This window comes from Macaca fascicularis, chromosome 8 (assembly GCF_037993035.2).
Source record: "Macaca fascicularis isolate 582-1 chromosome 8, T2T-MFA8v1.1".
Taxonomy (NCBI): domain Eukaryota; kingdom Metazoa; phylum Chordata; class Mammalia; order Primates; family Cercopithecidae; genus Macaca; species Macaca fascicularis.
In genome coordinates, this window is record NC_088382.1 from 129757669 (window position 1) to 129774458 (window position 16790).

Genomic DNA, 16790 nt, shown 5'->3' on the forward strand with positions numbered 1-16790 from the left:
GAGGATCTCTTGAGTCTAGGAGTTTGGGAATGCAGTGGGCCATGTTCATGCCACTGCACTCCAGCCTGGGTGACAGAGAGAGATCCTAAAAAGAACCCAAATCAAAATAACAACAACAATAAATTAATGAATTAAAAAATAAAAGATAGATATTATCTCACACATTTCATTCATAAAGAGCAGAGAGTGGTTAAACCAGCTAGCCAAGGACCTATAGCAAATGATCACAAGTGGCTTCCTCACTCCCAGTTTTCTATTCATACCACCACCTGTGCTACCTTTCTGTTCTGTTTCATACTTATTTCATTCGGTTTTGCAATATGATTGCTGACGATCTTGCTTTTCAAGTAAATTGTAAGTGAGCTCACCTAAGGTTCCCTTTTCAATTAATCTCTTTTTTTCAATTAACTATAAGTGAGCTACCAAGGGGAAGATATGGTATAAAGTTTTGTATCTTTCTTATTACCAGCTACAGTGCTTTGGTTGTATAGTAGGACTCTTAATAAATGATTGTTGAAATGAACATTTAATACTGTAAATAACAATCTCTCTCAGGGCATGGAGTTGCTGGATATATGGTATATCAAATAACTAACAAGAATTTCATTAAAGTTTGTGGTTTATTTTTTGTAAGTCAGCAACAATCGAATACAATATTATCCAAGGTTTGTGTGTATATATGTGTATAAATCTTGGCGAGAGAGAGAGTGTGTGTGGTTTACAAAAATGTTAGGATAAATATTTAAGGAATTTTAATAAAATTGGCTGTATGTTAGTCTGGGAATTTTGTGGGTGCCTGTAAGCATTGCTGAATGCTTACGCTTAGGGCCTTTGCTTGTTATCAAACTTATCTGGACAAATGAGATTAAATAAAACAAACATATGAGTGGAAGGGCAAATTAGCACTAATGGACCTAGTTTTATGTTACTGATTGTAAAATTATGACAGTGTTTTAAGAGCACTTGTATTAAACATTATCAACTTTCCGTAAATTTGGCTTATACCTTCTGAAGAGAGAACTAAGTAGCCATTTCTAACATGATGTTTTTAAACAACAGCAAAAAATCAAGGCAGAGTTATTTGTTTGGTGCAGGCTTTTGGGCAAAATTTTAACAAATTAGGCTTTGACATTTTGGTAAATGTTAAAATATCTCATGGCATTTTAATAGGATTGGGATTTTTCTTGCCCTTACTTTACTGTCCAAAAGTTTGGGGACTTGGCAGAAAAGCTTGGGAAAACTGAAATTTCACTTCTCCCAATGTGGTATTGCTCATCCTAACTTAAAATAAACAATAACTAAAGAAGAATTTATGCTGGGCACAGTGGCTCATGCCTGTAATCCCAGCATTTTGGGAGTCCGAGACGGGGGAATTGCTTCAGCCCAGGAGTTCGAGACTAGCCTGCACAAGATGAGGAGACCACATTTCTACAAAAAAAATTTTTTAAATTAGCAAGACATGGTGGCACATGCCTATAGTCCAGCTACTTGGAAGGCGGAGGAGGGAGAACCACTTGAGTCCAGCAGATTGAGGTTGTTGTGAGCCATGATGTCACCACTGCAGCCCAGCCTGGGTGACAGAAGCAGACCCTGTCTCAAAAAAAAAAAAAAAAAAAAAAAGTAAAAGAAAAAAGAATTTTGAAGATAAACTATGGTTACAATGCTTTTTCCATATAAACAATGCCCAGTTTCCAAAAAAAGTTGCCAAGACTAGCATAGCATTTATTTAGTTAGTTAAAAAGTACATGAGATGCAGAGTAACCTCCAATATTACATGTTAAGTATTGCTTCAAAACACTTGGATGCAGGAACTGCTTTGATGAGAAAAGAGAAAGGCTATTTGGTTGTGGCCTTTCACAATAGGAGAAAAAGGTTCTTGTCTCCTATGTTAAAGAGGACCTTTTTCTCCTACGTTAAAATATTATGCGATATCTTTTAACATTTTTAAATTTAATTTTTAATTTTTTTGTAGAGCCAGAGTCTCACTGAGTTGCTCAGGCTGGTCTCAAGCTCCTAGGCTCAAGCCATCTTCCTGCCTTGGCCTCCCAAAATTCTGGGATTACAGGTGTGAGCTACCATACCTGGCCAGGGATATCTAATGTAAGTCTCCTGATCTGAAAAGGAGATTTTTTTTTTTCTCCAAAAAGACAAATGTGGCCTGTTTTTTTTTTTGCCTTTCTTTTCTTTGCTTTGTTCTGATTGAAACCTCTGGTTATAATGTCTGGAGAAGGAAATCTTAGAATATTTTATTGGAGTTGAGAGAGTGATTCTGCTGCAATCTGTTTCTTTGGGTGTGGTGGACAGCTATCTGTGTAACTGGCAGGTTTGCTGAATGTTTTGATTTGATAAGGCTGAAGCCTGCTGCCATATCTTTTCAAATTCCCCTGCACTCATGCCTTCTGTCTACAGAAGAGCTGCTTATACTCGGTTTGGATAATCCACTAATCTTGTTTTACCTGACTTTGTAGGGTTAGGGTTTTATGTATACCCTGGGGCTTTTCCTCCTATATTTCATCAACATTTACTAACCATTTTCCTAATGTCTTCTGTGTCCTGACAAATTAATCCAGGCTATAATGCTATGTAGATGGTAGTCACTTAATATGTTGACTGTTCTTTTAGCATATACACTGAATGTATTGCCTATTCCATTAGGAATTTTAAGGATTTTCCAGTATGTGAATGTGTTAATCTAAGAAAATATTCTTTACTAATTAGCGTTTTGGTCGTAGGCTGGTAGGGGAAGATACATTTTAGACCCCTAAGCACAAATTAGTACATTCTTTAATTTTTATTGCAGGACCTTAACTTGAATATTTGTATAATGACCAAAGTATATGCGCCTCTCTTTTAGTGGCAACATGAAAGAGTTGTATACTAGACTGTGATTGGATATTTAAAAAAAGCTTAGTTGTCAACATTTTTTTATGAATAGTTGCTTGAAGGAAATATAATTAATTTATTCCTTTAGATATACCATATTATTCTGAAATAAAACCCAAGTATCAGAGATTTAACTACATGAGTCATATTACTTTGAAAGTTTATATAACTTTGCTTTGCTGCATTCATCAGAGGCTTTTGCACTTAAAGCTACTACCTGAAGGCTGTATTAATCTACCCCACTCATTCCATTCACAGAATTGAATGATTGTAGGAGTTATAGAACCCAACATCCCACTTGATACAGTTTTTCCTTCATACTCTCCAGACTGAAAGGATGCAAACAGGATTGTTTGAAAATCTTCAGGCCTAGCTCCAGTCTAAAGCCTGATTGGCATATACCTTACCAGATTATAGATGTTGTTTCAAAGAACAGACTAGTGCAGTATCTCTCAAAAGAACAGCATCCAGGACTGGGGGAAGTAGCATAATAGCAACTAAAAAATACTTGGGATTGGCCAGGCACGGTGGCTCACGCCTGTAAACCCAGCACTTTGGGAGGCCGAGGCTGGTGGATCACAAGGTCAGGAGTTTGGAACCATCCTGGCCAACATGGTGAAACCCTGTCTCTTCTAAAAAAAAAAAAAAAAAAATTAGCCAGACGTGGTGGCACATGTCTGTAATCTCAGCTACTCGGGAGGCTGAGGCAGGAGAATTACTTGAACCCAGGAGGCAGAGGTTGCAGTGGGCGGAGATTGCACCACTGCACTCCAGCCTGGGCGACAGAGCGAGACTCCGTCTCAAAAAACAAAAACAAAAACGAAAACAAAAAACTTGGAATTTAAATAAGCAATATGGAGTATTTTTTAAAGCATTCAAGGGGATCAGAGTCTCCAAGCTTTGTAACCTAAGAGACAGCTTGTACTTTGCTAGGTATAATCCCTGTCATGGTGAGAATTTTATCCGGACATTTCATTATCAAAGATCTTGAAATTGTAATAGTATGGAGATACTAGATAAATGTAATGTGACTTAAAATATCATTGTAATAATAATTTTTAAAATCCCATACTCTTCCATTTAGGGGTAAATGACACCTAGAATAGTATTCTCATTCTTATCCCTCAAGAAGAATTAATATTCTTTCGAGTCCTGTAATCAGTCATACCTAGTTTTGATTTGCAATTAGGAAATGTCAATTGATGTGTTTTTATTGTTGCCACTGGAGACATATATCTATAGTAGAGAAAATTATAGGAATTTAAAGCTTAACACATTTTGATAAATGATCAGCATATAACAAAGAGTATTTGCACTTGATTAGTTTCTTAGGAGTTGGACAGAATCAGTCTTGAGCTGTCTCTCTTGTTGTTCAAGAATATAAAAAACCAGTAGCGCAAATGAAGTATCATTATTAATGGGATCTTATTTAAAGAATGGTATGTCATTACTATCTCTATTTAAAAATGGCTTGGCCTGAAAGCCAAAGCCATTATGATTATATTAATGTTTTAAAAAAAGCAATATTGCCATTAATAGGTAGGACTTATTTCTATATTGCAAAGATAGATTAATACTAGACATATCAAAATAGTTAATTACACTGAGAGGTCAGGATAAAAATATGGACATTCCAATGAATGAATTGTCATAAAGGCAAGGTTCAGCATCCATTCTTGATTGAAAAAAATATTCTTAGTAAAAAGACAAGAAGTTTTAAAAGTTTAACATAACACATCTGAACTCAACTACCATTAGTATTCTTAATGGTAAAATATTTCAGGCATCTCTAGTAAAATAATTGTTTTTAAACTACTAACCTATACAGTAAGAAAAAAACACATTGGTTGCAAACAATGCAGCTGTCAACTTGGAAAATCCAAGAGATTAAACTGAAAAAATATAAAGGTAGCAAGAATTCAGAATGGTGGTCCATTAATATAAAAAATCAATATCTTTTCTATATTAAAAACAAATCTGTCAGATAACAGTATTGGAAAGAGTCCATTAATAATAGGGACTAAAAAGTTAACTAGAAATATACTTTGGGGTAAGAAAGGCCATTTTACCCATGACACTGAATTAGAAACCATAAAGAAAAAGATCAAGTCAGATTTCTGAACTTTAAAAAAAATTCTTAACCCAATAAATGAAATTGTCAGGCAAAAAACTGGAAAATTACTAAATATATATGAGTTAAAATTAACATATAAAGAGTTATTGTAGATCAATAAGAAAATGGGTAAAGGTCATGAACAGGTATTTTGTTTAAAAAATTTAAATAGCCAACAAACACCAAATGTCACATTTTACTGGTTGTGAAAAAATCTGATTAAGATGCTAATCCCATTTTACCTATAAAATCAGAATATATTGAAAACAACCTCTGTGATGGTGGAATTGATGTGACCTGGTACTCATATGAGATGCAGGTGGAAGTGGAAATCAGTGTTATTTTCTGTAGAGCATTGTGTACCTATATTTGAAAAACCTTAAAAACATGCATCTTGGGCTGGGCGAGGTGGCTCAGGCCTGTAATCCCAGCACTTTGGGAGGCCGAAGTGGGTGGATCACCTGAGGTCAGGAGTTTGAGACCAGCATGGGCAACATGGTGAAACCCCGTCTCTACTAAAAATACAAAAATTAGCCGGGCGTAATGGCACATGCCTGTAATCCCAGCTGCTTGGGAGGCTGAGGCAGGAGAATCGCTTGAACCCAGGAGGCAAAGGTTGCAGTGAGCAGAAGCCCTGGGGACAAGAGTAGGACTCTGTCTCAAAACAAACAAACAACGCATTTTGTTTTGCCTAACAGTTCCACAATTGGGAATTTAGCCAAAGTAAATAAATTATGTATTAAAAGAGATGTGAATTAGGATATTCATCGTAGTGTTATATGTATAAAGCAAATTTGGAAACAACCTGTATTTCCAAAGAAAGGTAGGTAAAGAAGTTGTGATACCACTATATATATATAGTAAAAGGGCATTTACTGTCATCAGAATACACTTGAACAAGGAAATAATAACAAAAGGTGTATTCTTTTTGTTGTACTTTGTTGTAGTCTGAATTTTTCACTATGAAAACTCTTTGTTTTTGTAAGAAGAACAAGGTATTTCTAAAGTGGAAAGAAAGTGATGTGAAGCCTGATCTTGCAGAAATGTTTTCCTAAGATGCTTCTACCATGTCTAATTATGCCTATGTGGTTAAAATCCTGGCTCTACTCACTAGCTTTGTGACTTGGGCAACTTCTTTGTGCCTTGTCCATCGGGAATATGTAGTAGAATTGTGCCTACTTCAAAGAGTTGCTGTGAGGATTAAAGGAATTTATATGTGTACTTAGAGTAGTCTTTACATATAGCAAGGGCTCAATACATTTTATGGTGAATAAAGTAAGATGACTTTTTGGCGTGAACCATGGGAAAAATTCTACTCAGCTTTTGGTGTCAGAAAAAGCTACGTATCTCCTGAAAAATATGTTTTAGTTAATCTAAAAATATAGTAAGCCTTAAAGCTTATTATGCTTCCTTCTTGCTTTAGCTGCTAATTCATAAATTTGGAGCCAAATTCATGGTTACCTTTACCAGTTATACAAGACCAGATCCATTTTCTCTGTGCTCATTTAACTCATTACTTTATTGTTTTATCACCAAAATTTCCTCTTATATTAGGATTGCTGGATCAAATATATGACACTCAGTTAAATTTTAATTTCAGATAAACAACGATTTTTTAAAAATAGTATTTTTCAACTATTGCATAGAACATACTAACATTAAAAAATTATTTGCTGTTTATCTCAAATTAAAATTTAACTATAGTCCTGTATTTTATATGTTAAATCTGGCACTCTTATCTTATCCATTAGGTTCATTTATTATTTAGTTGCTTCAGATCCTTTGTGGGATGATATTGGGAAATGAATGAATGAATATATTAATGAAAAAAATGAATTAAAAATATGCCTTGAGTAGAAGAAAACTTTGGAGATATTTTCTTAATCTCTGAGGGAAAGACTTCAGAATTTCTCCTCTGTAATGACCTATTAATAGAATTATAATCTATAATTTGTAGAATCATCTTTTAAAGTAATACCAAACATTCATTGCTTTTCACACTCCATTTCTGCCCCTCTCCCTTTCTCCCTCCTTCTTTCCTTTCCCTTTCTTTCCTTTCTTTTTCTAAAAGTTTTTTAATGGTAAAATTTTTATTATTAATTATTATGGATATATAATAATTATACCCTTTCTTTTTTTCTTCTTCGTTTTCTTGTCTTCCATTTATCTTCCTTTCTCTCTTTTGCTTGTAGCTCTTCTTTCATTGATATCCCAATGGAAATGAACAATTTGGAAGAGTTTTATATTCACTTATGTTAGGAAAAAGAAGAACTATGAGAAAAGATGAAAGGATTAGGGGTTATTCAACCCAATGAAGGGAAGTCTGAGTACTGCAGTCTTTTAATATTAGTACAAAGTGGTTTTTCAAATTCTCTTGGATCACCAGTAGAAAGGTCCTATATATTTGTCCTTTGTAGGCAATATAAGGCAACAGTAGGAGTTTATGTGAACTTTATGTGATAAATATGAGAGGAACACTGGCAAGGACATTGGGATTGATGATAATGCTAATTTCAGGTAAAATTATGAAATTTATCCATTTGGGAAATTCAGTATGTAATTTATGTCCATAGGGAAGAGTCACAAAGTACATTCTGAAGCTCTCTCCCAAATATTTCAAATCATTCTCTCCATTTACAGCATCTTCTAAAAAGTCTTTTCCTCATCAGTTTGTATTTTAGAGCGAAATGCACGATGCTCTAGGGAATTAATTACTTCCTGACAATACTAATCCATGTTAGCTTATTTGCCTGTCCTAAATGATTACATATACTTTATTTTCAGCCTTCTCAAAAATGTCCCCGTTCTCTCTGCTTCTAGGTGGCTGCTACATCCCATGTAAAAAGCAGAAAATAAAATGAAGATTTTTCAGTGCAAGATGCGGTACTGGTTGCTTCCACCTTTTTTGGCAATTGTTTATTTCTGCACCATCGTCCAAGGTCAAGGTAATTGAAAACTTGGAGAATCAGTAGGGTCTGGGACTCTAGCCTTCTTGTTTCTGATAATCATTCTTATTTTATTTATCCTAACAATATATTGGCTTTTACTGAGTTTTACCAACTGTTTGCACTGTAGGAATATACACATCTTTGATGAGGATTACAACCTCACCAGCGACTGAGCATAGTGATTTTGTGGCAATTGGTTAAACAGGTCATTCTTTTTTTTTTTTTTTTTTGAAAGAGTCTCGCTCTGTCGCCCAGATGCGATCTCGGCTCACTGCAACCTCTTCCTCTCAGGTTCAAGCGATTTTCCTATCTCAGCCTCCCAAGTAGCTGGGACTAGAGGTGTGCACCACCATGCCCGGATAATTTTTGTATTTTTAGTAGAGACAGGGTTTCACCATATTGGCCAAGCTGCTCTCGAACTCCTGATCTCGTGACCTGCCTGCCTCAGCCTCCCAAAGTGCTGGGATTACAGGTGCAAGTCACCATGCCCGGCCTATTCTTAAAGTGCTTCTGAAAAGCCTGTGCAAGTTTAGCCAGTGAAAGTCGCATTTTTATGTTACAATATCAGTTATATTAATAACGCTATATTAATTAAATTGCTTTATGAATAGAGCCCTATTTTTACAGCTCTATTAATAAAGAACTGTAATGTGAGTGTGTATGTATCCTAATCATGTCTTGTCTCTTACATAGTGTACAGGAGATTTCTATCACTTCATACCTGGTCCTTGATTTTGCTCCCTTTCTTAAAAACTAAGCACATAGTCTGAATGTTATAAGGGCCTGATAGAGCCTGCCAATATGCCATTTCAGGCATTCCTAATGATTTCTAGCTTTGTTTTAATTAAACTTAATGTGTGAAATCTACTCTTTGCATTCCTGGGATGGGAACTTTTATTTTATTTATTTATTTTGAGACAGTCTCACTTTGTTGCCCAGGCTGGAATGCAGAGGCGCAATCTCGGCTCACTGCAAGCTTCACCTCCCGGGTTCAGGCCACTCTCCTGCCTCAGCCTCCCGAGTAGCTGGGACTACAGGCGCCTGCCACCACGCCCGGCTAATTTTTTTGTATTTTTAGTAGAGATGGGGTTTCACTGTGTTAGTCAGGATGGTCTGGATCTCCTGACCTCGTGATCCACCCGCCTGGGCCTCCCGAAGTGCTGGGATTACAGGCGTGAGCCACTGCGCCCGGCGGGAACTTTTATTTTTGATTTCTATTCATTTTTATAAAGTAAGTCTAGGGCTGAAAAACTACTACCTGTGGGCCAAATCTGGTCCACTGCCTATTTTTATAAATAAAGTTTTATTGGAGGACATCATGCACCTTTGTTTACATATTGTCTGTGGCTACTTTCATGCCACAGTGATAAAATTAAATAGTCATGACAGAGACTGTGTGTCCCGCAAAGCCAAAAATATTTATCTGAAAAAAAATGTGCTAACTTCTGAAGTACATATGCACAACTGTGCAAAGTGATATTATTAGACAAACATGGGAATCTACAGAGACTGAAGTGTTGGTGATGAAATGTTATCAGCTGAGCAAGGAAGTGTAAGTGTGATAAAGTGATTTTAGGAATGCTAATGTCTGATGTTTGGCATTGAGGGTTGTAGGAAAGATCAATGCATGAACCACCACACACTGTTTCCTTAAAGGGAGGCATACCTGTTTGGAAAGGAATGGAACTTGACTTTTTGCATCCACACATTTGCTGTTATACACCTGGGGTTAAGGAACTGTATTTCCAACTACTTCATTGAACACACAGCAGGCAGTTTGGTAGACACATTCTGCTTACGTTATTTATGTTGATGAAAGAATGATTTCAGCTGTGGCAATTAGGAAATTCTAGATCACTGATCTTGATCTTCTAAACTCCAGGATACAAGACATAGATCCTTAGAAACAGAGGGCAGGCAAGTTGCTAAGCCCTCCAGAGTTTCTGTCTCAGTCTAGCATAATTCAGAAGTGGTCATTCATGGAATAACTGATCACATAATCACATATAGCTCTTACGGGATGATTTCAAGGATGCTGTCTACCAGATGAACATTGTTAGCCAAATTCTGGGTTTCTTTTTTTTTTTTTTTTTTTGAGACAGAGTTTTGCTCTTGTTGCCCAGGCTGGAGTGAAATGGCAAATGGCACAGTCTCGGCTCACTGCAACCTCCGCCTCCTGCGTTCAAGCGATTCTCCTGCCCCAGCCTCCCAAGTAGCTGGCAATTACAGGCATGCGCCACGAAGCCCAGCTAATTCTGTATTTTCAGTAGAGAGGGGATTTCACCATGTTGGTCAGGCTGGTCTCGAACTCCTGACCTCAAGTGATCCACGCTGCTTGGCCTCCCAAAGTGCTGGGATTATAGACATGAACCACCGTGCCCAGCCACCAAATTCTGTTTTAAGTGAACACTTATGGGGCACATTCTGTGTGTCAAGTTCAAGATACAAAGCTAAATAAGACTTATTTATTTATTTATTTATTTTTTGCCTTCAACCAGGTTACCGTCTACTAGGGAGACAGGGCTGTAAGCAAATAAATTGCAATATAAGTTATGTTGGGGGTGAAGTGGGGCAAAGACAAAGACGGAAAGATAGATTGAAGCCAGATTATGGAAGATTTTAAACAACTCTGTTTTTGAGAAAAACACTCTGATAGCAATATCGATGATTCTCATATTTGTGACTCATGGGGGCTTGAGGGTTAGGAACAAACAAGGTATGAGAAATCGTTAAAATATATTAAATTGTCCATGAAATAGGTGTTGAAGGCTGGAAGTAGGCAATGTGAGTAGAGAGAATGCATCTAAGAATCCTTTAAGGAGTACAAGAGATAAAAGTTGTCTGCTGATTAAAAGTGGAGACAGACAAATGACAGGGAAATATTGAAGATGAATCAAGTTTCTTGATGGAGACCTGAGCAGATGGGGCCTTTCATCTTGACCCCTGTGTCATTACTGCTTCTATATCTTTGCATTGTAGTTGTTTATCTACCTCAACTCATAAAAGCTAATCGTTCTCCCTTTAGTGTCTGTATCTCTAGTACAGAGCAATGTTTCAGTCATAGTAGACATCTGTTGAAGAGTTTAAACAAGTAGAAGACAATGAGTTCAATTTTAGACAAACATATGGTGTCTCACGGTGTCTGTGGGACATTCAGGTGGAGGTGTCTGGTAGGCAGTTGGTGGTCTGGAGTTTAGGGAAAAAAGATCAAGGCAGGAGATTACATTTGAATTGTATTTTATGTGGGAATTCACTTATAGGGATTTTTGAAGCCTTAGAAGTACAATTGGGGGGGGGATATCAAAGTGGAAAGAAGTGAGGATGAAGTCAGCCAAACATCAATAGAGTTCAATAGAAGAAAAATGACTGATTTAAAGTGTCAAAAAAAAAAAAATCCAACATCAATTATAAGGAGAGTCAGGGGAATGTAGTGGATGGTAAGTGAAGGCTGGAGAAATTTTCAAGAAGGAAGATGGTGGCTGCACCCTGGAGGAAACCTCAATAAGAAAAGCTTTAGAGGTCTTTGGTTTTGGTGATTAGGAAAATATGTGATACCTTTGAGAAACCTCATCTTATTCCCACCATGATGCCTCTTATTTACATGACTGATTTTGAGCAAGGAATAAAGAATATGAATTGCTTTACTGGATTGATTTTCTGCTTTTAAAGCAAATTTAGTAGTGAGTTTCTGTGGGTTGGCCAAATTTGTCATTAATTTGCAAAGCCATATAGACATTTTTAGAGAGAAAAAAAAAAGTCTGGTGGCTCATGTCTATAATCCCAGCACTTTGGGAGGCTGAGGCAGGTGGATCATGAGGTCAGGAGTTTGAGACCAGTCTGGCCAATAGGGTGAAACCCTGTCTCTACTAAAAATACAAAAAATTAGCCGGGCATGGTGGTGCGTGCCTGTAGTCCCAGCTGCTCAGGAGGCTGAGGCATGAGAATGGCTTGAACCCGGGAGGTGACGGGTGCAGTGAACTGAGATTGCGCCACTGCACTCCAGCCTGGGCAACAGAGCGAGACTCCATCTCAAAAAAAAAAAAAAAGAAAAAGAAAAAGAAAAAGAGAAACAAAGTCAGTGTGGCAGGTAGAATAATATGCCTGCAAAGATGTTGACATATGAATTTTCAGAACTTGTGAATATGTTATATGGCAAGGGGAAATTAAGATGTCAGATTGAATTAAGTTTGTTAATCAGTTGACCTTAAAATAGGGAGGTTAGCCTGGCTTATCTGGGTGGGCCCAATGTAACTGCAAAAAGCTTTAAATATGGAAGAGGGAGACAGGGCAACCAGTGTCAGCGGCCAGGTGAGAAAAACTTGACTGGGTACTACTGGCTTTGAAGATGGAAAGAGGCCACAAGTCAAGGAATGTGGGAAGCCTCTAGAAGCTAGAAAAGGCAAGACAATGATTGAGTGATTCTCCCCCACAGAAAGAAATTCAGCCTTTCCAACACCATCCTTTTAGCCCCGTGAGATTGATTTCAAACTTCTGACCCCTAGAACTGTAAGATAATACATGTCTGTTGTTTTAAGCCACTAAGGTTTTGAAATTTATTACAGTAACAATAAACAACGAATACAGCTAGTATTAAAAGACATACAGGATGGCTCATGTCTGTAATCCCGGCACTTTGGGAGGCCGAGGCGGGCGGATCACGAGGAGATGGAGACCATCCTGGCTAACACGGTGAAACCCCGTCTCTACTAGAAATACAAAAACAAATTAGCCAGGTGTAGTGGCAGGCGCCTGTGGTCCCAGCTACTCGGGAGGCTGAGGCAGGAGAATGGGGTGAACCCAGGAGGCGGAGTTTGCAGTGAGCCGAGATCATGCCACTGTACTCCAGCCTGGGCTACAGAGCGAGACTCAGTCTCAAAAAAAAAAAAAAAAAAAAATACAGGAAATTAATTCTCGGCCGGGCGCGGTGGCTCACGCCTGTAATCCCAGCACTTTGGGAGGCCGAGGCGGGCGGATCACAAGGTCAGGAGATCGAGACCACGGTGAAACCCCGTCTCTACTAAAAATACAAAAAATTAGCCGGGCGCGGTTGTGGGCGCCTGTAGTCCCAGCTACTCGGGAGGCTGAGGCAGGAGAATGGCGTGAACCCGGGAGGCGGAGCTTGCAGTGAGCCGAGATCGCGCCACTGCACTCCAGCCTGGGCGACAGAGCGAGACTCCGTCTCAAAAAAAAAAAAAAAAACAACAACAACAACAAAAAAAAGGAAATTAATTCTCGCTCCTTAAATTGCTTATCCATTTAGTCTCTCCATGGAATATTTTATAGAAAATGTTCCCTCTCCAGGACCTGTGAACCTACATTGGCTCAAATAACTGTTTTGTTTTGTTTTCTTTGTTTTGTTTTTGAGACAGAGTCTCGCTCTGTCTCGCAGGCTGGAGTGCAGTGGCCTGATCTCAGCTCATTGCAACCTCTGCCTCCCGGGTTCAAGTGATTCTCCTGCCACCACCACGCCCGGCTAATTTTTGTATTTTTAGTAGCGATGGGGTTTTACCATATTGGCCAGGCTGGTCTCGAACTCCTAACCTTGTGCTCTGCCCGCCTTGGCCTCCCAAAGTGCTGGGATTGCAGGTGTGAGCCACCACGCCTGGCCTCAAATAACTGTTTATACCTGGATTATTCCAGCATCTTCTTTTCAAGACAAGTTGTTAAATGAACTAGAGTACAGAAAAAGTAATATGATGGCTGTAGGAGAAAAATGTGTACAGCAATAACAGAGTGATGGGATCCATACTTTCTTAGAGTTTCACAGTAAATATGTACCTGGTTCTAGCGATGTTTGTTTTGGACAGTTACAGGAAGGAGCCACTGAAGGTAAAATAACTGTCATTTAAAAACCTCAACACGTGGAAAATTGGAGACTTTGCATAGGGGCTAGCTTTAACTTTATAAAGACCTCTGTGTTCACACGTTGACACATATTTCTTGCTGTTGTTAGTAGCCAAACACATTTAAAAAGTTGAGAATGTTTTCCTTACTGCTGTTTTCAGCATCTTTATAATGGATTATGAAATTACAACATATGAGGTTCTAAACCACATTAAAAAAATATCCCCGTAGCATATCCTACAGTAAAAGTCTCTCAAAATTTTATTGCTCTGATTTATAAAACATTTAGGCAGCACATTTAAATGAAAAAATGACTAACATAAAAAGCTAAAGTTTTTGTATTTTATTTTATTTTTTTGAGCCAGAGTCTTGCTATGTTGCCCAGGCTGGAGTGCAGTGGTGCGATCATGGCCTCCACGTCCTGGGCTCAAGTGATCCTCCTACCTCAGCCTCCTGAGTAGTTGGGACCATAGGTGCATGCAACCACGCTCAACTGATTTTTGTATTTATTTTTTAGAGATGGGGTTTTGCCATGTTGCCCAGGCTGGTTTCAAACTCCTGGGCTCAATGAATCTGTCTGCCCTGGCCTCCCAAAGTGCTGGGTTACAGACGTGAGCCACTGCACCCCGCCAATAATCTAAAAACAATTTTTTTTTTAGATTACTTGGAAAAATAGCCAAATACTTCTCTGCTGTTTAAAAGTCTTTTAAAAATAAATATAATTGGTTGCCCTATCAACTTAGCACCCTAAAATATGTTTTAAAGAGGTAAAAACTCTCAGTGTGATTTCATGCTGCATTATCTTTATCAGCCAGACATTTTTGGTTGCAAATAAAATAAATTTTCTCTGGTCAACTAAGCAAAAATGTATTCACCAGTAGGTAATGCAGTAGCTCATATAATCAAAGTAAAAGTAAATAATCAAGCTTTGAAAAGGACAGGAATCTGGGAAACCCTCTGGGATACAGTCTGTAGAAACTAGTGACCATTTTCCTTAGGGCATGTCATTGGAATGACTGGAACTATTTTCCATCCTTGCATCACTGGAGTCAAGTTTCAGATTCTTGGGAGAGTCTGCTTGACCTGGTTTGAGTCATTTTCCCAGCCTTTAGCCAGGGGAGGATGGCTGGCCCTATGCAGTGGGGGGAGGCGGTGTTGTTCCTTGGAAGAAAACCAGGATGCTGTCATATAAGGAAGAGGAGATGCGATTAAGGGTAGGGAAGAATACAAGATGTCCATTTCAGTGCCCCTGTGTAAAAACTAGCGTTTTAATAAACAAATGTGAATGTTTTATTAAAATAATTATCTTTACGTAGAGGGTTACTTGACAAAACCATAACCGTTCAAATTCAGATGAGAAGAAAGGAAAGAAAGAAGGAAGAAAGAAAAGGACAGCCAAAAGTCAACCCTTTAATAAATAGATTATGAAATAGAATTTCCTAAATGCTTGATAACAGTGAGACTTCAATGGCATGACATAAACATTTCTCTCCTGCCTATGAGCCTCTATGGGAATGATCGCAGTGGTATTCTTTGAGCTTAAAGAAAATCTTCCTTCACAAACAAAGCACAGCACAGCACAGCAGAACAAAAATGCCTCTACACTTTCAGTGACAAGCCTAACCCTGCAGTGGAGTGGAAGATAATGGGTAGCCACTCCTCAGTCTTCCCCCTCAGTCTCCCTTTGGGATGATGTTTATGTATTCACAGATCTTATATCAGACCTAATTTCATGTGCAATCTCATCCTTTACACTTCACCATGCAAAAGATGAGTCTGTTGGTTTCCTCTGGGCTCTTGGTGTGTGCTGGAAATAAAACTTTACACTTGATGTTTGTCTTTTTGAAAAGATTAGGATTTGAACTGACATAAATTTTGAGTCAAGTTCATGCAAGCATTTATAATTATTAATGGAAGTTAAGCATATGTTAAAAAAAGTACTTCCTTTGTGCTTGCAAACAGAAAAATCATGGGTCTGGTATAAAATGTACACAAAGGTTTGTTCCATGAGATAAGAGCAATGATTTCTCCACGGCACTTACAGCGTTTCTGTCAATCGTGCTGCCCTTGCTTTGGTTCCAGTCCCAGTGCCTTCTAAAAGGGGGGAAAAAGCTAACTTTGAAATCCACAGGTGTGACCTTAGGCCTCTTTCTTTGTTAACTAGCATTTCTTCTTTCCAATATTTTTTTACCCTAAAGGCAAAAACCTAAAGAAAATGTGAACGTTATGTTTAACGAAGATTTCCTTTTAATGACTGTGAGGGTATTTATGCTTCTATAGACAATAGATGTGGTCTATTGATAAAAGGTAATAATGATATTGCTTTTGCCTAGCAGTTGTAATGGGACTGTAGACAGTTTAATCACTTGTAAATTAATAAAAGAGTTGAGTATTGATGGATTTGGTTGTTGCATTTGCTTCAATGGTTTTGCACTTCGTTTTCTTGAGCAATCGAATGGAAGCCGATGCCTCTCTTGGTTCTAGAACACCATCCAGATTATCTGAACATGGTCCACATTGCCCTCATTTTCTCCTGGAGATTTAGAAGCCTATCTATTGACTAAAAGATGTTGAGGGCTATAAACTCAGACAACATTTAAAGAATAGTAGCATGGATATTAAAATTAAGACTTTTTAACCTAGGAATCCTGAATGTTGTTTGCTGTTTTGAGATGTCAACACACCTGGAGTGCTAATGGAATCATTGACTCTCTTGGAATTTCCTAGATTGAAGCCTCCATCCTATTTGTACTTTTCCACTTGATGGTTCCCAAGGCAGCTTTTTTTTCAGCAGCTCATTCATGCAAATACTTTGACAATGACATTTACTAGTCCACTGACTTGATTTGAGTCAGAAACTTGCATATATTTTGTAACGTTTTAAAATTCTTACTTTTAATTTTCTTCCATAAGTAATAAGAATCTATCTATTAATAAATTTTCTTCTCGAGTTGATGACTAAACAAAATAGTAACAGTTTTTCTGTTCATTCAAATGTTAGG

At 37.9% G+C, this 16790-nt stretch overlaps 1 protein-coding gene across 3 annotated transcripts in view; it reads left to right on the forward strand.

The window, feature by feature from the left end:
• The window catches only part of COL14A1 (collagen type XIV alpha 1 chain), a 245527-nt gene that overhangs the window by 14786 nt on the left and 213951 nt on the right, over positions 1 to 16790 (forward strand). For all 3 annotated transcript variants that reach the window (XM_005563999.5, XM_005563997.5, XM_005563998.5), the window contains exon 2: positions 7817 to 7941. In XM_005563999.5, coding sequence (XP_005564056.2) covers positions 7854 to 7941 — 88 coding nt within the window. In that variant the 5' untranslated portion in view covers positions 7817 to 7853. The remainder of the gene's footprint in view (positions 1 to 7816; positions 7942 to 16790) is intronic.